General features: G+C 38.7%; 1 protein-coding gene across 1 annotated transcript in view; it reads right to left on the minus strand.

Annotated features, from left to right (window-relative positions):
• The window catches only part of RP1 (RP1 axonemal microtubule associated), a 203,545-nt gene that overhangs the window by 103,649 nt on the left and 86,780 nt on the right, over window positions 1-13,116 (minus strand). Inside the window, exon 26 of the mRNA XM_070942296.1 lies at window positions 2,611-2,765. Within this exon, the coding sequence (XP_070798397.1) occupies window positions 2,611-2,765 (155 nt within the window). The remainder of the gene's footprint in view (window positions 1-2,610; window positions 2,766-13,116) is intronic.

Below are 13,116 nucleotides of genomic sequence, written 5' to 3' on the forward strand. Positions count from 1 at the left end.
TGTTTTTTCGCTGTTTTTGGTCATTTTTGGGGCCGTTTTCAGGCTGTTTTCCGGCACTCTAGCACCCACGAAGACTAGTTGGCTGGTGCACATGTGCACGGCAAAAACCAGAAGAGCAGCTGGCAATGGCACGCGTGCCCACAGAAAGGGCTCTGTGTGCCACCTCTGGCACACGTGGCATAGGTTCGCCATCACGGACCTAGAGGAACTTACAGCCTCTTCTACTCAAATATTTAAATCTTTCAGTAGCTGAACTTAAGGAAAAAGTTTTGCAAACTTCTTTAAAAAGTAAAATATTAAGCCTATCTAAGAACTCAGATTAAAAATGGAGAGCAACATGGCACCGCTTTTTGATGACCCTAGTCAGAAGGTACTTTGACAGTTTCACAAAAAGCTTCTCAGCCTGAAGGCTACACAACCTGTTTGCTATAGTAACTGGAGATTTCAGTCAAAAATTCTAGCACGCCTCAATCACAGGTCGTTTTTTATTTAGCCACATACATATGCTCTTCTTTCAATAATAGCAACAACAACAATAACAACAACAATCGCTCAAGGCAGCTGACAGTAAGAATACCTACAATATGAAATAACCAAACCATATCACATAATTAAAAGACATGAAATAAAATAAGAACAGATTTATTTTTTAACAAATGGCAAACAATAAAAAACATAATTAAATTTAGAACAGAGCACAAAAGAAAGACATCAGTTATTTGTCAGGCCAAACACTGCTTAAATAAAAGATGTGCCTCCCTTAACTGGGAGCTCCCAAACCTGGATATACTGAGAAGCCTCTTTCTAAAGTTTCTGATAAATAGAAATTGGTGGGACCTGTTTCTTTTCTGAAATCTGATATCAGAGATCGCTGGAAGAAGAAACAGGAAGTTCATTCTGTCCCTTCATTTCTGACTTCCCTGCCCTGCTTGAATTCAAGGCACAAACTTACAGACACCACCTCCATCTCAAAATTTTATGAAAAAGCCTTGCTTCAATTTTCAGGCATACTCATCATTGGCATTCTTTCCGTGCACTGAGTTCTCAGTTTGCTGACCAGCATTTCCTCTAGCCAGTGTTTTGCCCTCTGCCCTCATTCTTACATCATTGTGTCTGTTTCATAAGCAAAGGGAAAAAAGGGGAAAATGCAAACTGTGCTAGGAAAGAGAATAATCAAGCAACTTTTCTATTTAAAATCACAAATTCTCCTTAGGTTTTTTAAAAATATATATGCATATATGTATATACATATACTTATGCACAGGTTAAAAGGATGGAATCTGTGTATGTAGATATATGCTCCTACACAATGCAGAAACTCTGTCTTGAGCAGGGGTCCTCAAACTTTTTAAACAGGGGATCAATTCACAGTCCCTCAGACCGTTGGGGGGCCGGACCGGCTGGGTGGGCATGGCTAGGTGGTCATGTGACTGGGTGGGCATAGCCTATTTTGCAGTCCATTAAACAATACATACAAATTAAACTTTGTTATGCTCCTGGGCAGTGGTGGGTTCCTCCCGGTTCGGCCTAGTTCCGCCAAGCCAGTAGCAGTGACGATATGACATCACCGAACCAGTTCTGGACACCCCCCGCTCCCCCACCCACGCTCCACTTTATTCTTACCTTTTATTTGGCCCCAACCCCAATCTATTGCTGCTGAGTCCCAGCTGATGGCTAGCGGGAAAAAAACTGTTTAAACTCTTGCTGCAGGGCTTCAAAGGGCCGCCCTACAGCTGATCAGTGTTAAAAGAAAACAAATGGGTAGACCGGTGCCTGCAAAAATACATGAGTAGATCAGTGCCTGCAAAGATAAATGGGTCGACCAGTGCCTGCAAAAATACATGAGTAGATTAGTGTCTGCAAAAATAAATGGGTAGACCAGTGCCTGCAAAAATACATGAGTAGATCAGTGCCTGCAAAAATACATGAGTAGATCAGTGCCTGCAAAAATAAATGGGTAGACCAGTGTCTGCAAAAATACATGAGTAGATCAGTACAGCTCTGCAAGCAGTTAAAAGCCTGGTAGACCAGTACCTCTGCTAAATCCTAAATAATTGTCACATGATAATCAAGCCACGCCCACAAAATAAGCCACACCCACAGAACCGGTAGTAAAAAAATTTAGAACCCACCCCTGCTCCTGGGGGTGGAAAGCAGGTTAGTGAAGGGATGTGGCTGTGTTGTGTGTGTGTGTGTGTGTGTGTGTGTCTCTCTCTCTCTCTTTCTCTCTCTTCCCTCCTATGTTTTTGGCCTCCTCAGCCTCCAGTGCCACTCTGCCGCCCAAAAATGGCCTTGTTTTTGGCCTCCCGTGGCTTCCACATGCTCCATTTTTGGCCTCCTTCGCCTCCAGAAGGTGAGGGGGGGCCAGCGCCTAGGTGGAGTGATGTGGGGTGAGGTAGCCTCATGGTCCCACATGGGCTGGATTAATGGCTTTGGCGGGCCATATGTGGCCTACGGGCCGTAGTTTGAGGATCCTTGGTCTTAAGTATTGTGTTTGGTTTAGCCAACATATGCTTTTCAAGCTTTATAACTCAAATTAAGTTTACCTGAATTCAATTGTGTTGTCAATTACTTATTTATTCCAATCAGATTTTGTATATTTTTCTTTACCTGACCACGCTGAAATGTGACTTTATTAGTGCTTGACTTCTGAAGTTTACGTTTTCCAGAATCTCCTTGATTTCCAAAGATAGTGATATACACATTTGAATTAGTTTCTGCACCTGGCTGTGTCCCGGTATATACGTTGATCTCGTAGACTACCACTGAAATGAAGACAAAATGTATTGTCTGTGTGCATTTGTATGTTCATTGCTCAGCAGGTATTCATAATAACTTGAGTATTATGACTAGAGAAACTTACTAAATATTGAATATATAATTGTTTTTAAAGGAATCCTGCCTAGTTCTAAAGATTACCAATTAATTGGTAGCGTTCAATGCTAACTTCACAATAAAGAGCATCAAGTGATCAAGTGATTTGAGCAGGCAAAACCATGTATTTGAGGAAAATTGAGGAAAAAAGGGAAAGTCCACAGACTCAACTGGAACCTATTGATCACAAAACAAAAAAGTCAGTGAGGCAGAGAGAAAAACAAGCAGTAATGAATCGGCTGGAACTGCAAGCACATTAGCGTCCATGGGTTTCATGTTGGGGACCCAGTTTCACAAATACTGCTGCTGCTTATGATGATTCAGTGTTACTTCAGAAATATATGTGTATGTATGAGTATGAATGGAAGCTTAAAATCATGCATTGAATAAGATGTTGGTTGTATTTGGGAACTTTAACAAATATATTCTGTTGTTGTAAAGGAGTCATAATTCAGATAGATATAGAATTGTGAGTCTTTTAAAACATCAAAATATATTTGTTAAAGTTCCCAAATACTACAACATTCTAATCAATGCGTAATTTTAAGCATCATTTTTTTTGAAAGAAGTAATTCTGAAAACAGACGGCTGCTATCCAGTAAAGGCCCAGAGGCCCAGCCCTAGGATGCAGACAAGCATTTATAAACTAATTTTTGGAAACATGCAAAATTTTAAATCTTTTACTGTCTGTTCTATACATGCTGACAGGATTCAGTAAACAACAGCTGTCAAGTGAAGTTGATAATAAAATACATGATTCATTAACAAACAAATACTGGGTAATAGACATTGCCTTTGAAAGGTTAGGCAAAAATGAAAAGGAAGAAAGCACTCACTCTCTCTCCCCAGTTGATGAGCACATACACTGGGGAATTATTGTGATAAAATCTTGATCACTGAGTTTATTGGTCTGAAAAATGTAAGTATAGTTTGAGTGTGGTGGCAGGTTTATCCTGAGGTCAGCTTCTGATTATACTATATTGAGTATCCATTCAGTATTAAGACTAAAAGATGTCTGATTATATGTGTGAATATAGGAAATGAATTCTTAACACAAAGTCTAGCTATCCAGAGCTGATATTTCTATAATTGAGATTCTTCGCTTGATCATTCATTTTGGTGCATTCTCCATTTCCTTCTCGAATAAGGAAAATTTAGATGCAAGTCCTAGAAAAGAGTTGTCCCAACATATTAGTGCAGGCCCGTTGTGAAATTTCCTGAACATAGGAAACAGCATAAAATATGATAAATAAAAATAATCTATTGAAATTATTCATGCATGAGCCCATATCAGAGAAATATATGACCATGTAAGTCCTTTCAACCTAAGCACATATTGGCAGATATAAGGAAAATCCAAGACAGGGCCGGATTTAGATGAAAAGAGGCCCTAGGCTATTCCACTTATGAGGCCCTTTCACCAGTGGTGGGATTCAATTTTTTTAACAACAGGTTCTGTGGGCGTGGCTTAGTTGGGGGTGTGGCTTGGCAATCATGTGACTGGGTGGGCGTGGCTAGCTGGTCATGTGACTGTGTAGGCGTGGGTAGCTTGTCATGTGACCAGGTGGGCGTGGCTATGTGCATAGGGACTACTCAGAGGGCTGAAAAAAGTCATTTCTGACTGGGCCTCGCACTTTTGACCGGTCCTCACACTTATGACCATCCTCACATTTATGCCCGTGCAGCTTTCTTAACAACCATGTCACTCATTTTACAACTGCTTCTCTTCACCATGGTGACAAGGTAGGGCAAAAACGTAAAATGTGAGGACAGTCGTAAGTTCGAGGACTGGTCAAAAGTGCGAGGACCAGTCAAAAATAACTTTTTCAGCCTTCTGAGTAGTCCATATGCAGAAAAGGACTACCCAGAGGGCTGAAAAAAGTGATTTCTGACAGGTCCTCGCACTTTTGACCGGTCTTCACACTTATGACTGGTCATCATTTATGCCCATTGTAGCATTCTTAACAACCATGTCACTCATTTCACAACTGCTTCTCTTCACCATGGTGACAAGATAGGGCAAAAACGTAAAATGTGAGGACAGTCGTAAGTTCGAGGACTGGTCAAAAGTGCGAGGACCAGTCAGAAATAACTTTTTCAGCCCTCTGAGTAGTACATATGCATAAAAGGATACAGCAATAGAGAGGAATGATAAGATAAAGAATGAATTGTTAAACTTTAAAGAATAAAAGAGAACAAATATGAATAAATAACAATAATTAGAAACACACATACAAACATACAATGTATTTTCTTTGAACAGAGTATTTGGCCAGTTCACAAATTTAAACAGTGTTTAGTCATTTCAATTAAATTTACAATTTCTATATTTCCTTTTTGCCATATTTATTCCTCATCTATTTTTGTAAAAAAACAATATTACCCTTCATCCTCATCTCTAATCTTAATCAAATTCAATTTTTCCCTTCTATTCTATATTATACCCCTTCCCATTGTCATCTATTTTTATATCCATCCTCACATTGGTTAATTATGTAATATTAGTTGTTTAATATAAATTCAACATTTTAATATAAATCAATTAGTTATATAACTACCTTTTTTGTATATTAATCAACATGAACATGAATATTCCAATTATTTCCATGCAATCCAATTTCTTACAAATCAATTAATTATATTTACCAATAATAATAAACCAAATAATTTCCCCCATATATTCCTCCAAACCACAACTTAACCATTTCTGCTTTCAGAAATATACAATTAATAGTATCTCAATTATTACAATTCCCTAGTTAAATAGAGCTTTTTTTCTTTTATGTTTTAAAATCCTGAACTCTCCTCTTTTTCCCTAAATTTCCCATTGTTTGCACCTACCTTTTTTGGTGAGGAAAAAAGAATTCTGCCTGCCTAATTTTCCAACCTTGCAGCAACAGCAAAGCAGTTTCACTTTCGTTTCTCAGCATAGCTAGGGGGAAAAAAATCAGCACTCTTTGCAAGGAAGCAGAAGAGCCCTGAGCAAAACAGCCGAGACAAATCAGCTGAGAGCCGGGAGGCCAATTAGCCTATGCTGAAGCTCCGTGGGCCAATAAAATTACAAAAAAAACACCGAACCCTTTGTTAAATTGCTGGCTCCCCCGACCCTCGCCCACCACTATTTATTGGCAATAAATAGTGGTGCGAAGGGGCGGGGCAAGCCAGCAATTTAACAAAGGGTTCGGCTGCACCACTGGCTCTAGGGCGGCCCTTTGAAGCCCCGCAGCAAGAATTTGAAGTTTGTTTTTCCTCTAGCCATTGGAGGCAGCAATAGATTGGGAGTGGGCGGGGTAAGCGAGCGGCCGGCGATCCAACAGAGCAGAGAGTGAGGGTGAGTGAAGGTGTGGAAGCTGCTTTCTCCATCCTGCTCTCTTGCATCCGGAGCCGGTGGGAAACCACATGGCAGCCCACGTGGATCCCAGGCAGCGGAACTCAGGCTAGGGAAGGGGTGGCCAATTTTGGCTCTTTTACAACCTGTGGACTTCAACTCCCAGCCAAGCTGTCTCAGGAATTCTGGGAGTTGAAGGCCACAGGTTGTAAAAGAGCCACAATTGCCTACCCCTGGCTACGGTAGGCTGGCGCCGCGCGGGTGGGAGGCGAGGGGCGGGTGAGCCAGCAATTTAACAAAGGGTTCGGCCGAACCCCCTAGAACCCCCAGAATCCCACCACTGTGTAGGCCCCTCTTGATCTTGAGGCCCTAGGCTGAAGCCTAGTTAGCCTATAGGAAAATCCGGCCCTGATCCACGACCTCGGTGCCTTCTGCCATGCCCTTAAAACCTTCTTTTTCCAGCAAGCCGGGCTGGCCTAACACTTTTTAAAATGTTTTTAATTGTTTGTTATTGTTTTTAATCATGGGGCCAAATTTATATATATATTTTTAATTGTATTTTAATGTTTGTAGTTTATGTTTTTACTTGGCTGTTCACCGCCCTGAGTCCTCAGGGAGAAGGGTGGTATACAAATTTATAAATAAATAAATAAATAAATAAATAAATAAATAAATAAATAAATAAATAAATAAATATAGATATAGTTATAGATATAGCTATAGATAGATATATGATTCTCACGAGAGAAGCAGACAACAGAGAAGTAGTAGTCCACTTCACAAAATATCAGTCAAATCATCAAAAGTCAGGATTTGAGGCCAAGATAAAAAATATCTTCTTGGTCATTTACAGGATAAGCAAAAATAAACAATCTCTCACGTACATACAGGCGTGTTTCTATCTGTAAAAACTGTAATTTACTCTTCACTCTGCATATATTTTATCATTGTTTGAAACATTATGCTTTGTTGTTATTTTTTTTTCCTTTCTGTAAAATATGCTTTGTGTTATGCTCAGGGATAATTTAACATTAGATCCCTAAATAATATTTCAGGTTTATGCAAGGCACTTTATAACTAGCAGTCAGAAAACATGATGAAAATTCTTTAATTTCACAACATACAAACAGATTTAGCCATAGTTTCAATTGAGAAAATGTGACAATCCTAGGCCAGGCCAAATCCAAAAACTCCAGGGAATTTCTAGAAGCCTGGCACTCTGACAAATTAACCATCAATAGACACATAGACATTTACAACATCTATAGACTATGCAAAAGAGATATTCAACCAGCCCAAAGGGGAACAAAAATACCCAAGCACTTCTCTACCAGTAATCAGTACCCAGATCTGCATAGATTAACTCCAAGGTTATTATCAGACCAACAATCAAATCAATACTTGATTTGGCAATCAAGAAACTGCCAAAAGCCAACAGTAAGCCAAAAGCCAACAGTCCAACCAAAGAATCTCTAAGACCACCCCCACCAACACTGACAGGGCAAGCCATCAGACTATAAACTGATAGCAAACCGCACTCTTTACTAGCACTTAATTTGGGTAATGAAATGTCTGCAAGAAAACAAGCAATCCAGGGGTGGGTTCCACTTACCTTTACTACCAGTTCGCAATGGAAGCTTCTGCGCATGCGCAGATCATCAGGGTGGGTGGAGCTCCCGCCACCATTACTACCGGTTCAGAAGAACCAAACGAAACCGGGAGCCACCCACCACTGAAGCAATCCCAGAGAGCACCAAGGATCCTTCATTTCAACCCTGAGCTACAAATATTCTCCTTTATTTGGAAGCACTCTGTCTCCAGTTAAGGCCACACAGAATTTAAAAAATAAAGGCAGTGCTTGCATGATTCAAACCAGATGACTACTTTTTAGCCTGGTATATGAAACTCTGTGGTGGTTGTTTAACAATTCAGTGTGTTGTGCACACCATGAAAATTGGGATAACTGCATAAAATGTGGCTTCGCTTATTGCAGCTGTATCACACCGCAAACTTCAAGTGACTCTACTGCTTATCAAACCTTGTTTGTTTGTTTGCTTGTTTGCTTGTTTGTTTGTGTGTGTTTGTGTGATGTATGTGTATGTATGTGTGTTTATATGACTTTTTGACCTCTTTACTTATAAATTTGATTGATAAATAAAGACTAATACTGCTTATAAAAATGTTCATATTGAATTAAAAGTAACAGAATAATTTTCATTACACATGCATGGAATTCAGTTCATATTTTCTGTTTAACATGTAGCGCTAAAAGGGCAGGACACAAATTCTAAGGATTTAACTAAAGCTTAAATATTCTAAGAAAGTGTTATTTAGTTAGTTAGTTAGATTTCCTATTTTTTATCTGCCCATCTTCTTCAGAGAGTGGCTCTGAATGGTGTACAATCTAATTAATATAACAACATATAAAATTAACATTAAAATATTAAAAGTAATTTAAGACTACAATTTTAAAAATTATAAAATATAACATTATAAAATTTCAAGGAGGTAAAAAAAATCCAAGATGGGCTTTTAGTAATAGTTAATACAAATGGGGGGGATTCTCATGGCATCAGCCACCCCACAGTTACATGGTTCTCTGTGCCCCTCATGCAAGGCTGCACAGCCAAGTTTTGACACTTTTGATAAAAGCCAGGAGCATGGAGGCAAGATGTTCTATAATGCAGGAGCAATGACAGAAAATTCTTTTTCTAGACTGCAACCAGTCAAATTTCTTTGATTGACAGGGTCTGCATCATACTTTTCCTGCCTGAATAAGTGAGACAGGCTGATGTAATGGGGTGAAGCCAATTCCTTAGGTAACCTCGTCTTATACCATGACGGTATTTATAGCTGATAACCAACACCTTGAATTGGACCAGGAAGCAAACTAGCATCCAGTGTGGTTCACTGAGCAAAGGTGTTATATGTGCCCTTCTTTGGGTACCAATATGACTCGCATGGCCACATTCTGACCAGCTGAAGCTTCCAGATACTTTTTAAGGATAGGCCCTTATAGAGCACATTGCAATAGTCCAATCAGGAGACGAACAGGGCATAAGTGATTGAATGGAAGATTTTGATTTGCTAATGGGGGCAACTTTATTATGTCAGAATGTAATCTCCTCTAAACTAGCTGATTATAGAATTGGCCATAGGTCTCTAGCTATCTTTCCCATGGCTTTCACTGTGCTAGTCATAAAATTCAAAATCATTTCCAAACTTTTAGGTACCAGCAAGGGAAAACAAAGTACTGTCATTTGTATAGCAATAAAGCATGGCGATATGTAAGGTAATACAATCATCTTTCAGGGCCAGATTTTCTGCTTTTCTGCAGCAGTTTGAAGCCATTGAACCTTGAATTTGGTGGCACTAAATTAGCATCAAACTGCAGCCTACAGGGAATTGTCATAGCTTCCATCAAATGAGAAACACTGTAGGAAAATACAATTTACTAACTCAAACAAAAGTCTAAAGATATTTCTTCTAACAGGTAGAAATTGGTTTCAATAGCTACATTCATTCACTCTCTGGAAATAGCCAGGATCAAGCAATATATTAAAAAAAAAGAGCAGAAATTAAACAAGTTTAATTAATGCAATCAAGATTGTACTTCCTGAGGAGAAGGGGTAATGTTTTTTTTTAAATACATGAGATCTGAATATTTGCGGTGCTAAGAGATGGGCTTTAATTAAGCTGTTATGTCACACAGGCACAGTACTGTTGTATTCCTGAGTCAAAACTGTCAAGGAAGAACAGATAGTATTTATAGCTGGAGAAAGGCAAACTGAAAGCATGAAAGAAGTACTGATGAAGGTAAAGAATTTGTTCTCAGGCTCTGCTTTGCTGTCTGATATGTTTGCTCTCAGCACTTCCAGGGTTGAAAAGAACTTTCACATAAGTCCATTTTATTGTACAAGTGTCTAATTTCTTTTGCATTGCCGTTGTTCCTACATGGTAATTTTTAAAGACTTTTTATAACTTGTATCTTGTTAAACTTGCTCCCCTTCTGAAGGCTATTAGAAATATTCTGCCTGTTCAATTTTACTCAGTCTGGAAATACTGTATTTCTCTACAGGTATGTTTTCATTGCAGTGGTTGCATTTTGACATTCCAAAGACGATTGTCCACAGGACCAATAATATTGGATTTGGGGGCAAATGGATATGAAAAAAAAGAAGTGAAAGTAGTATGACCACTAGAATAAATAGTATGAAAAAGTATTAGAAAACTTAGTAAATCTTCTAATAAAATAAATGGAAAATAGGTATAAGGAAAGTAGATATAGGAGCTGCTTGCAACAGAACATCACAGAAGTGTGTGGAATTACCCTAATGCAGTGTTTCCCAAACTTGGGAACTTCAAGATGTATGGACTTCAACTCCCAAAATCCCACAGCCAGCCATGCTGGATGGGGAATTCTGGGAGTTGAAGTCCACACTTCTTAAAGTTCCCAAATTTGGGAAACACTGCCCTAATGGAAAATATCAAAATGTTACGATAAAGTGAAAGAGGAAAACAACAGGAAAAAAATAGCTGATATCCAAATGATAAAAAGCAAAAGGTGCTTTGAAAAGATCACTGTAAACAATATATCCAAATGGAGGAAAGAACACTTGAATGTAGAGAAACTGCCATGAATGTTGATGGGAAAAAATGTTTTAAAATTGGGTAAAGCAGTCTAAATCAGGAGCTTTCAACAGAATTAATTGAATTAAATATTAAAGTGATCGATTTATTTGGGATGAAACTAAAATAAGGAAATGCTGGTAGGAGGTTTTTGAAAATTATATAAGAAAGGTGCTAACATTTGAAGAGTATAATTGAAGCAAATGCATTGAGAAAAGCACAGTATATTTGTTAAATATTCCCTTGATTAATTCAGAAATAGGCATTTTCAGTAGAAATTCTGTTTTTTGCAGAGGTGTCTGCAGAGGAAAATAACAGTATGTTACTTATGACAGCATGATCAAAGACACAACTCTTTCTTTTTAACATGAATTTAAATATAAAGTTGATTATAAAGTAAAAGATGCATGTTTTGCTTATGAAATGATGTCTTAGTTCATGTTTGGCAGAATCCTGACTAAAACGGGATGAGAAGGAATGCTGAGGAAAATTTAAAAATTCAATATGGTTTGATGCTGAACAGGATATGTAAACTAAATAGTTATACTTCAGTAAATATATTGAGAAGTATATGAATCAGAAATTGAAAGTTTTTTGAACATTTGTTGATTTAGAGAACAGATGTGATAAAATGAATAAGGATGAATTATAATGTTTTGCCTTGGTATCAAGGTGAAGGTTGATTGTTGAATGCAGTAAGAGTGGTACAAAGAGTGGTACAAATTCTCTCCCGTGAGAGAGAATTAACACAATCCTCACCAAATGATTCAGCACTGAGCAGGAAAGTTAATTTATAAATAAATGTATAAAGAATGCTTCTGGTGTTAGAGAGGTTTGTTTAGGATGCTTATGTATTTTGTAAACAGATATTATTGAATGATAATCCAAGTGATTTGCAGTGAAGGTTACATAGATTGTGTTATGTAAGAAGGATTATAGAAATGAAAAGTGAGTCATCAAAAACAAAATTAATGTATTTGATAAGGAAAATAATATAAACAATTGCAAGTTATAGATCAGTGATGGCTAACCTTTTTGCCATCGTGTGCCAAAAGCGGGGGGAGCGCAGGGGGGGCCGCGTATGTGCATGCCCACACCCATAATTCAATCTATCCCACCCCCTCATGCATATGTGCGCGAACCCCCCACACGACCCCCACTTTTGGCACGTGATGGCACGGTGGGCCCATAGGCCCGTTTTTTCGCTCTCCCTAGGCTCCCCAGGCTTTCTTAGAGCTGGGGAGGGTGAAAGAGGCCTTCCCCACCCCCACGGACGTTCTCCAGAAACAGCCCGTTTCCTGACTTCCAGTGGGCCCAGAAGGCCTGAAAATCAGCTGGCCAGTGTGCACATGCACACTGGAGCTGAGCTAGGGCAATGCTCGCATGCCCACAGATATGGCTCCGTGTGTCACCTGTGGCACGTGTGCCATAGGTTCGCCATCCCGGATATATAGTGTAAGAACTGTAACAGCCACTATGTAAACAGGCAGGCAGAAGATTAGCAGAACGTATCCATGAACACCAAAACAAAAATTACATAACACACCATGACACAAGGACAGACTCATAGTTTTAACTGGGAAACTGTGAGTAACTTCAACCAAGCTAAATCCAAAAATTCTAGAGAATTCCTGGAAACTCAGCATTCAGACAAATCGGCTATCAATAGACACAGAGATAAATTACATTTACATACTATTCAAAAGAGACAATAAAAAGCTAAGAAGGAAACAAAAAGACTAGACCTCATCCTCTTCAGCAGCTTACCTCAGATAAGCAGACAAAATCAAGCAGAAAACAATACCCTAATCAAAGAACTATTAGGAACCTACTAAAGACAAAACTATAGCCCCACCAACACTGGCAGGGCAAACTACTGTATATAAACAGGGAGCAAACTCCACACTCATTTGCACTGATGGTATTTAGCTGTGTAATGAAATGTCTGCAAGCAAACAACCAAGCTCAGAGAACACCAGGGATTCACAGTTCAGCCCCGAGCTACATATATTACCTTCTATTGTAATGGGATGTCTTGAGTCATTTGTCTCTTTTGATGTAACACCTATATATAATATCTATTTCTAAGCTTTTATACAATTACCCTTTTACAACTAGAAATGCAGATGGCCCAAAACGGTACTCTCTGTGATAGTAAAAGATAGTAGCAAAAATCCATAGTAGGGTTGAGTGTCTATTGATATTCAACTTAAATGAGCCAAAATCAATAAGTAATTTGAAGTCATAAATGTACAAATTTAGGATGTATCTAAGAGATTTAAAAA

Source organism: Pituophis catenifer, unplaced genomic scaffold (assembly GCF_029215685.1).
Source record: "Pituophis catenifer annectens isolate HBS135680 unplaced genomic scaffold, rPitCat1.0.hap2 SCAF_3, whole genome shotgun sequence".
Lineage (NCBI taxonomy): Eukaryota > Metazoa > Chordata > Lepidosauria > Squamata > Colubridae > Pituophis > Pituophis catenifer.